General features: G+C 38.7%; 1 protein-coding gene across 1 annotated transcript in view; it reads left to right on the top strand.

Moving 5' to 3' along the window:
- Positions 1 to 719: 719 nt before the first annotated feature.
- The window catches only part of LOC104536428 (eukaryotic translation initiation factor 5B-like), a gene marked incomplete at its 5' end in the record, with an annotated part of 22191 nt that continues 12654 nt past the window's right edge, over positions 720 to 10256 (top strand). Inside the window, 10 exon segments of the mRNA XM_010179031.1 lie at positions 720 to 765; positions 935 to 1060; positions 1153 to 1237; positions 1628 to 2279; positions 2738 to 2958; positions 3127 to 3277; positions 4725 to 4820; positions 6033 to 6119; positions 7506 to 7595; positions 10010 to 10256. The exon segment at positions 10010 to 10256 is cut by the window's right edge and continues 10 nt beyond it. Coding sequence (XP_010177333.1) covers positions 720 to 765; positions 935 to 1060; positions 1153 to 1237; positions 1628 to 2279; positions 2738 to 2958; positions 3127 to 3277; positions 4725 to 4820; positions 6033 to 6119; positions 7506 to 7595; positions 10010 to 10256 — 1801 coding nt within the window.

The following is a 10256-nucleotide window of genomic DNA, read 5'->3' as shown; positions in this document are numbered from 1 at the left end:
TCTGAATTACTACTATTGATAAAGGACAGGAAAAAAAACACTTCTGCTTAGTTGCAGATGAGAGCTTGCTTATAGCAAGAAAATAAATACTTTTTAAAGAGAAACATAATATAATGATGTCTAAGGAGGAAGGATGCATATTTCAGATGCCTAGTGAAACTTATTTTGGCTTTCTTTCGACGCAGGAGACATAATACTAATGCAGGTGGTGGACATGATTGCTTGCCAACTGCATTGGTATTTTTTGTTATCTACTTTAGAGTCTGGCTTGGGTGCTGAACTGTGTTCCTCAGTGTGACTTCTTTTCTTGAAAGATAAGAATAAAACACTTCAGTCTGATGGCAAAAAACCACAGGCGACTGTTATCAATAAGTTGGAAGCTGTGAAGAACTTCCACTTATTTGCTAGGTAAAAATACTGTAGCTTTTTTGTTTGCTAAAGGGTGTTTAGAGGAGCAGATAAGTGCTTCTTAACAGAATTTTCTAGTTACCAAATGGCAAGATTTCTTCTATTTATGCCTCATTTTTACACTTTCATTGTGGGGGCTGCTTTTCTTCCAGTAACTGCTACTGTGATTTTAAGGGCTAAACAATTTGTCTTTCTGAGGAGCAAAGTGAAACAGTCTAGTTACGTTCTTCCAAGAAGTTTTATCAGATCTCTCAAATCTCTTGTGTTGTAAGAACTGAACCAGTCTTAATGTTCCACCTCCCTTCAAGCAGACGATGTGTGTGAAGGTTTTTCCTTTGTCTTACTGGATGGAGTCAGGTCATAGTGCATAATGGCTTGGTAAATGTGGGGTTTGCCCCTGCATTACTTCTGTTTTGTGGTTGACTTTACATTTTGAAGCTTTTTGTTTGTTTTATGCAGATGGCTTCTACTTATGTAGACTTAATGCTTGAACTCTTGATAACCTTACTTTTCTTTTCAATTTCAGTGCAAAAGATGATATTGATATTGATGCCATTGCTGCTGAAATAGAAGGTGCAGGAGCTGCAAAGGAGCCAGAGCCTCAGAAATCCAAAGGCAAAAAGAAAAAAGATAAGAAGAAACAGGGTTTTGAGTAAGTGGGGGGTTTTTTTTCTGTCTGTCTTATTTTATGCCATTATACAAAAACTCAGTTACTTAAGTACCATAACTTCTTTCTTATTTTAGTGAAGATGATATCCTGAAGGAGCTGGAAGAACTGTCAATAGAGGCGCAAGGAGGGAAAGTTGACAGGGAACCTTCTACAGGAAAGGTGAACACTGAGAGGGAGGTGGGCTATTTAGTAGGAAACAGTTAACACATGAGACATCTCTGTCCCAGAAAAGTTCTAGTGCTGCTGTGTTGGAGATCCTATGTGAAACATGCAGTTAGCATGTATTTTCAATTATACTTGATCATATGTTCATAGTAAAGTCAGTTGTCAGAGGTTTTGCCAGAAGCCATGTCTTCATGCTTATAATTATTCAGAGCCAATCAGAATAAACTTTAATTGTGGGCTGAGGTGTAGTCACTCAGCAAGACTAGTTATTGCTTTCAAACTTTGTCTTCGATAAGAGAACTTTTCTTGACATCTCTTAATGCTGCTACTGAGCTCACAATAGCAAGTAATTTATGTCTGATTATTGAATTGCTTAATTACCAGGTTGAAAATGACAATGAAGAAAGCTTATCAAAACAAGATAAAAAAAGAAAAGGAAAGAGTAAAAATGCCAATCTGGAAAATGACTATGATAGTGAGGAAGTGGAAGATAAAGATAAAAAGTCTAAAAAAACTCATAAAGCAAAACAGGACATGCTTTCTGGCAGTGATGATGATGATCATGAGATGCAGCTTAAGAAAAGCAAAGGGAAACCTCAGAAGTCAAATAAAAAGCATGATCTGTCAGAAGAAGATGAAGCTAACATTAAGAAAAGTAAAGAGCGTGCGAGAGCAGCGTCTTCAGGTGGGAGTGGTGATGAATCAGATGAGGTCTCCCAGTCTAGAAAAGGACAAAAGAAAAACCAAAAACCAAAGTCTACTCCTGCTGCGGAAAGTGGGGATGATGAAGAAGACCCTTCATTCAAAGTGAAAACAGCGGCTCAGAAGAAGGCAGAAAAAAAAGAACGTGAAAGGAAAAAACGTGAGGAAGAAAAAGCCAAACTGAGGAAACAGAAAGAGAAGGAAGAATCAGAAGGTGGTAAAGAACCAGCAAAGCCGAAGGAAGCGCCAAAAAAAGCTGAAGAGAAGGCTTCTTCTGAGGTCTTGGCAACCCCTGGCCCTGGGGAAAAAGGAGAGACTCCTGAAGGAGCAGAGGGTTTGTAACATGATTTCTAAAACTGTAATTTAAACGCTAGCTATTATAAGACGGCCAAAATATTGTTGGGCAGTAAGGATGATTTGTTGCTGTATTCTGAATCAGGAATGCTAGACATTTGGTAGCCTTGTCTGCCTCTTTCGCTTGGCTCGCATGGGGCTGTTTATTTCTGGCCTGTAGTTTGTTCAGGTACATGGGAAAACAAGAACCAGATGGCAAATTCTCATTACAAGATGTGCTTACAGTTCTGTATTGCAAACATATCTGTTTCAATTCCCAGTTATTCTGTTAAGACTTTAATTGAAGAGACAGTTTTATTTTTTTCATTTTGAAGTGCTTATGTAGTAGCCAGTCAAAATGTTCCTCATTTGATGTTTTTTATCATATTTGAAACATTAATTGTGTTTGTAGTATCTTTAAATTTTTTTTTGTCTTTGAATATATGCTTCTTTCTGTAGCTGATGACAATGAAGGGGACAAAAAGAAAAAAGACAAAAAAAAGAAGAAAGGTGAGAAAGAAGAAAAAGAGAAAGAGAAGAAAAAGGGTCCCAGTAAAGCCACGGTTAAAGCTATGCAAGAAGCCTTGGCTAAAATGAAAGAAGAGGAGGAAAGGGCAAAAAGAGAGGAGGAAGAACGCATAAGGCGACTGGAGGAACTAGAAGCAAAGCGCAAAGAGGAGGTACCATGTATCTTACTCTGAGGATAGAAAAAGGGAGAGGGTAATCCTAACCTGTACCCTTGATGGTGCAGTTTGGTGGATTAGTCCTTAATATGTTTCTCATCAATAGAATATACACTTGGCTAGCTTTTGTGTAAAGTGTGCTGTAAAATTTCTGCATGTTTCCAGGAACGATTAGAGCAAGAGAGGAAAGAAAGGAAGAAACAGAAGGAAAAAGAGAGGAAGGAGCGTTTGAAGAAGGAGGGAAAACTTTTAACAAAAGCTCAACGAGAAGCCAGAGCCAGAGCAGAGGCTACTCTTAAGCTACTCCAAGCTCAGGGTAAGCAGTAAAGTTTAAAATAATTTTAAAAAAATACCTCTTACTGTTCTGTGTTGGTTTTTTTTCTGTCTGGAGGTAGAAGGGCAAATACTGAATAGTTCCATGTAAAGCTGCTCTGTTAAGAAAGGCGGTGTGTGCACCCTTGCCCTGTACCCGTGGTTTTTTTAAAATAGTTTAAATGTCTGTATATTTTCATCTTACACTTTATGTATCCAACTTTTTAATACATTCCACTTGTGGCTTAAAGATGTTAGTTACGGAACTTAAAAAAAATCACTTCTTTCCATTGCTTAGTTCAAAGGCTGGGAAAAGCAGATGGGCTGTGCTGCAGGTCTTGTAAGACCAGTGGCATGGATCCTTTTGGATTAATGTGCTCACTTAAGCAAGTGCATTGTTTTGTCTCAAGTTAGCTAGTCCATGGGAACAGTATATTCTCCTGCCTTTACTTCAAGAAAAGGGCATATAGGTGCTTTCCTGCTTTTCCATCACATATAAAGTGTTTCCATTGCAATGAAGTAAATTTATCCTATGTATTATAAGCCCATGTCCTGATTTGTTCCTGATAAGTTGTTTGTGGCTACGGAAAGGAATTAATTCCTGAGTATCCTTCTTTATGTATTTGTAGAGAGCTTGATCTGACACTTTGCTGGTAGGTGGATGTGTAAGGGGGTAGGAATCTCTAGCTAGTAAAATGCTTGGAGCTCTTAAACGTACACAAAGGCCATTTCTCTTCAGTCGTTGCTGTAGTTATTAGAATCCTTCTATGTGTGTGCTGCCACAACTGGATTTTTGTCTGATCTACACTGTAAATCACACAGTACCTGAAGGAATTTTGAGTATTTCAGAAGGTGCAGCAGTAATTAAGTTATTCATTTATCTCTGCACCAAACTTCTGTTTTTAATTTAATCCCTTCCCACATTGCATTGCTGTCTTTCTGGTGAGGTATAGATGTGAGCAAATGGGAAAGTGCTATCTACTGAACAACCTTAAGCTTTTAAGAAGAACTGGACCTTTTAACTGCTCCAGATTGTCTGAAACTAGGATGACTGGCAGACTAGTTTTAAGTGAGGTTTAGCACAGCAGACTTTAAATTGACATATGTGTGTTAAACTTGAGCTGTGTGTGTTCATGAAATTCTATATAAGTATGTGATAGCTTCAAACCAAGGGTCTTAGGATCAGATTGTTTGGTGTCTGTCTTGTCCCCCCCCCCATTAGTGATCTACCTTCTTTTTGAAAGCATTCAGAGTATCTGAAAAGCTATACTTTGCTCAAGTTTTACAACTTGTTGAAAACCAGACTTCTTAAAAGGATAAAATATGCATTGAACCTAGTCTCTTCCTTCCTCCACCTTGCAATTCTGGAAAATGTGTTCTCATTTAAACATAAAAGTTTATGTTTAGTAGTTAATCACCTGGACTTTCTTCCTAAAAAATTTTCTTTGCAGGTGTCGAAGTGCCATCAAAAGACTCTGTGCCAAAGAAGAGGCCAGTATATGAAGACAAAAAGAAAAAGAAGCAGCAGCAGCCGGAAAATAAAGAAGGTGTGTTTTGCATACAGGGGTACTTAATAATTAGTCACATTTCCGGAAGTGTCTGGGGAATAAATCAGCTAATCCTAAACTAATTCTTCAGCACTTCAGGGTGCTTCTGAGGTTCCTTTGACACCCCAGCCCCCATGTGCAAGTGCTGATGCTAGGATCCTAAATTTTGAAGGCTGCTCACTTAATCCTTTGCTTTACAATCTACTTGACTTTTTTCCCTAGTCTGGGTATTTTCTTTAGAATTTCAAAATGTTGGAGATATACACAATGTAAAGGCCTTTTACAAATCTGTGTCTGAATGCTTTGTGTGCATATGTAGGTTAAATAGAACGTAGTATGAGTAATAGTGACTTGTAGTTAAGTCGAAGTTGATGTCCCAGGATGAAAGGGGACTGCTCCTACTTTTAGTACTTTTAAGTTGGAGACAGTTTATTTGCTTGGTGGTTTTTTTTTATATAAAAACACTTTTCAGTTTCCAGGGTGTGAGTAGTTCAGAGAGCTTGGATTTTTGGAAACTTGGAATTAATTGCACTAGTTAGACATAGATTGAGTGTGTCAGAACTTGTTATTTTTTTACTTCGTGGCTTTCCTGTGGAAATATTACTGTGGCTCTTCCTTCTCAAGACTATTCCTTAGTTTTAAAAAACCAAAACCTCCTTGCATCAGTTTTTTTGTTACTTAGCTGGTCTGTGAGGGTTTTGTTTGTTTAGTTGGTTTTTGTTTGGTTGGTTTTTTTAACATTTGACAGGAGTTATATGGCTCCTTACCACTTAGGGAGTGTGTGTAAAGAATTGGAAATAGTGCTTATGAATTGTATCAGTGATTTTTTTTACTATTATTAATTTTTTTAATATGGACCAGTAGAGCAAGAATGGGTAGTTCACTAGTATTACTTCATCTTCTCTTTTAAAGAAAATGAGGGTTTTTTTTTTTTAATGTTTAAAAGCAGTGGTAATCCTTTTAGCCAATAACTGACCTATCATATAAATCTAACTGCTTAGAAAGCCAAATATTTTTCAGATATGCCACATGCTGTAACTTTGTTTTAGCTTGGTAAGTGGGAGTTCAGTTAGTTTGGTATTACATAAATTCAGATTTTGTTTACTTGTAATAGCACAACTTAAAAATAGAACTTAAATGTGAAGCTGTATGTCGAAGTTGGCTTGCACTCTGGAAGAATGTAGCAACCAATTTGCTTTCTTGCAATTTCAGAAAATGTGGAGGTAACTTCCCCAACTGAAGATGCTGTAGAACTGGAAACACCAGTAAAAGAAGAGACTCCTCTTCCAGTAGAGCCCGGTTGGTAGTAATGCTCATAAACTTAATATGTGTAAGGCTGTGTGGCAGTATGCATGGCAGGCAGTTATCATACCTTGTTGAGTGAGGGCTGAATGCCCATCCTTTCTTGAGTTAGCTCCTGTTTTTTTCTTTTCCGAAAGGAAGGAATGAAGCTTCAAAATGAGTGTAAAGGCCCTCTATCCTGGGTGACCTCCAGTGTTAAACTGGGTTAGGTAACTGCCTCCATAAGCATGTTCAGTGCCTTGTGATTAGCTTCTTTGACTCTTCATTTGCTTTCAAAAAGGCTGTTTTGTCGGTGATTAGGTGAAGGTAGGGAGGAAATATGCTGCTTCTAGTATTGATACTGCAATATGCACAGTGATTATATTCTTCGTTCCAAATGTTTTGCTTTCACAAGTGCTGAATGCAATGGATATGGCTTAGCTTGTGAAACTGAGTGTCAGTCTGGCAAGTGATTGTTCCCCTCATTTTTGCCTACACATGGTACTTGTTTTGGCAAAATCAAATTGTACTGATTTCTTTCTAAACAAGAAGACTGCTTCAGTTTTTACCCTTACTCGTAAGTCAGACAAATAATGACAGAATTTCCAGCTTTTTGAAAACAAAGCTGAATGTGTGTGCTAATTCTAGCTTGACTCATCTCTTGGAGGAGCAGTTTCATTGCCATAAGAGAGAAGGGCTCACTGGCAGAATGGTTCCTGGTTACTATTCTAGCAGTCTGGAATTTACTCTTCATTTCAAAGAGCTGAAATTTTATGGCACTCTGTGTGCTCCAACATATGTGTTGTTTAATGCCTCTTTTGGAGAGAGTTAAAGGTTTGCATTTTTCCATTTCTCTGTTAAGGCCTGCAGTCCCTTCAGATACCTGAGTTCCTGCTGGAATGAATATATTTAATGCTTCTGGAATCCATGGTGTAATTATGTTAAGGCACCTGGAGTCCTAAAATAGCACTTCTTACAGACAATTTGTTGCTTTCTTACTAATTAAAATTATTACTGTAACCTGACTTGTTTTTGTGTTTCTTTGTCACTTTGTTACAAGTAACTAAATGTTAATTGAGTAGCTCCTTTCAAGCAGTGTGGCTGCAGTCGGGGGTTTTTTGGCATGTATTAGGCAGGCACTTGCATGATGTGCGGACAGGAACTGTGTAGTTCAGCGATGTCTTCCAAAAATATGTTTTGCTAGGCAAATACGCTAGCACGGTAAGATTTTGTGGAGAGAACTGATTATTATTTCGTAAGTATGCAGCCTTTTCTGTTTTGCAGAATTATGGTAGCAGCAAACTTGTAAGTAGCAGTTGTCAGTATGTCAAAGGAAGAGACATCTATAAATGTTTTATGTTGCTGGGCTGTTCCTTTCTTTTCATTTAATGTTGAATTTCTTAGTTTCAGAAGAAAAGGAAGAAGAAGAAGATACAGAAGATGCAGGTTTGGATGACTGGGAAGCTATGGTTAGTGATGACGATGGAGAGAAAGGTGGGCATGTAAATACCAAACGGATGCTTTTTCTGATTAAGAGGCTTCTTTGAGCTGAGTTTTTTTGCTTCTGCAGAAAATAATACTGTATTTAGATTCTCCTTCTGCCCCATTAGATAAGTTGTGAGACAAGTGTGATGATAAATAGATATAAGATCCTCTTCTCAAAGGCAAAGCTTTCAGAAACTGTACAAATACTGTTCAAGAATTTATCTGGAAATACTCATATGCAGTTGTCCTCTAAAATAAATCCGTTGGAATTTTGTGTTCGTTTTTATGGAAGTAAAAATCCTCTCCTCTTAATAGGTGCTTAAACCCCCTCTGGGAGTTTAGAGAAACCTTTTTCCTGGTACTGTATTTCTCTAGTAACCATTCAAAAGCCATAACAGTTTTACTACACAAACTTGGAAACATCTAGGAGAGTACTTTTGAGACAAGTTCTCAGAGAAGTGGGCAACTAAGATGGTCTGAAGGTCTGTGTGCACACATTATAGTAAGTTCTAGATAGCTTCTCTCATCTGCTTCTTTGAGAGGCAGATGTGGAAGAAAGGAAAGAATTGCCGTAACATTCACGTTCCTTTGTGTATGTGCCTGTTGTGCTTTAACCCCAGCTGATAACTAAGCACCACACAGCTGCTTGCTCACCTTCCCCCAGTTGGGATGAGGGAGAGAATCGTGAGAAGTCATGGGTTGGGATGAAGACAGTTCAATAGGTAAAGCAAAAGCTTCACACACCGGCAAGGCAAAACAAGGAATTTGTCCACTACTTCCCATCAGCAGGCAGGTGTTCAGCCATCTCCAGGAAAGCAGGGCTCCATCATGTGTAGCAGTTACTGGGGAAGACAAAACACCATCACTCTGAACTTCTTTCCTCCTTCTACCTTCAGCTTTATATGCTGAGCGTGACATCATATGGTATGGGACATCTCTCTGGTCAGTTGGGGACAGTTGTCTCATCTGCATCCCCTCCCAACTTCTTGTGCACCCCCAGCCTGCTCACTGGTGGGGTGGTGTGAGGAACAGAAAAGGCCTTGACTCTGTGTAAGCACTGCTCAGCAGTAACTAAAACACCCCTGTATTATCAACACTGTTTTCAGCACAAATCCAAAACATAGCCCCGTACTAGTTAGTATGAAGAAAATGAACTCTATCCCAGCCAAAACGAGCACAGTGCCAAAACCCATATTCTGTCTGCGGCAACAGCAGTGTTAATGAGGAAGTTTAAGAGCTGCGCAAGAATGTGGGGATAACTTCTCAGGTGTTTTCCTCCACTGGTGGAGAAAGCTGGATTGATGTGAGCCTTCCTGAATAGGAGTTGATTGCTGTTCTCAGCACTTCCATCATGTGCCTTTGTTGTTTCTTAAGATGTAAGACTGTTAATGAAGTATTTTTTTTACATGTTCGTCCCTATATTTCTGGTGCCTGTGCTTTCAGGTGTAATGCTTTATATACTTATGTGTACAGCAGCATGGATTTTATTTCAGCACAAGTGTGTGTTCCCGTGGTGCTGGGCTGTTCTACCCGAGTACTAGGGGCTGCTCGCCTTCTTGAAAGTCTGTTTTAGTCTGTTGCCACTGTCCTGTGGAAAATGTCACATCCTGCTTCTTGCTGCTTGGATTTGAAGGCTCTACCAATCTGATCCAGAAAAAAGAGCCTTCCTGGGAATTAGCTTTAGTGCATTACCAAGCTGATGGACTTTTAGCATAGTAAGGAAACATAACTGATATTGAAGAGGAATGAGCCCCCTAGCAGCTCTGTAAGGAAGAGAATGCATGGCTTTAAAGTGTTCATTAGCTTGTCTCCTATGATTTTGCAAGTAAGATAAATGGGAAGCTTTCAAAGAAAGAAAATTACTTTTTGATAGTTCTTTTTGTTTGTTTACTGAAGAATTCCTCTGAAAAATATTAATCTTCTCTAAACAGTCTAGGAAAACCTTAAGTTGAAGTTTTTAAAGATGTAAAAGAGACTGTTCTGGTTGTTAGTTCTGCTTAAGCGTGCATTCCTGATCAATAATAGACTGGGTCCTTATTTTGTTTAATTTGGAGTTTTTTGGCTTTCTGTTTAAAGGTGTTAGTGTATTCATTCCTTTAGGAAGTGCACACAGCTTTAAAGAATGTCACTTTATCTGAATATTTGCATATGATGTCAAGTGTGCTGATAATATCATTCCTTTCCCCACCCCAAACTCACTCTGCTCGGACAGATTCTGAACAAAAGTCAGCAGCTCTGAACATGAAACACTTAGTTTTTACTTTGAAAGTTGAAAAATGATCTTGGCTAGCACATGTTGAATGGAACCTACTCTGTCCTCACTCTTCTATAGTAGTCTTTCTACTTTTTTGTTACCCTCTCCTCCACAAGTGTGAATTTAATACAGAATTTTTACTTTAGATTTTGGGGTTTTTTTCTGACAGAGAGCAAACCTGTCCACATCGAAGTCAAAGAACAAAATGAAGTGGATGAGGAAGAAGAGGAGGAAGATGAGGAGGAGGATGAGGAAGAAGAGAGTGAAGAATCTGAAGACAGTGAAGGGAGTGAAGATGAGGATGAAAAAACTTCAGATGAGAGAGAGGCAGACTCCCATGCGATTGGAAAACAATCTATGGAAAAAAAGCCCAGCAAGGAAATTAGCTCCGATTCTGAGTACGACTCTGATGATGA

This window comes from Mesitornis unicolor, unplaced genomic scaffold (genome assembly GCF_000695765.1).
Source record: "Mesitornis unicolor isolate BGI_N332 unplaced genomic scaffold, ASM69576v1 scaffold9582, whole genome shotgun sequence".
Classification (NCBI taxonomy): Eukaryota; Metazoa; Chordata; class Aves; order Mesitornithiformes; family Mesitornithidae; genus Mesitornis; species Mesitornis unicolor.
This window is presented reverse-complemented; position numbering and strand designations above follow the sequence as displayed.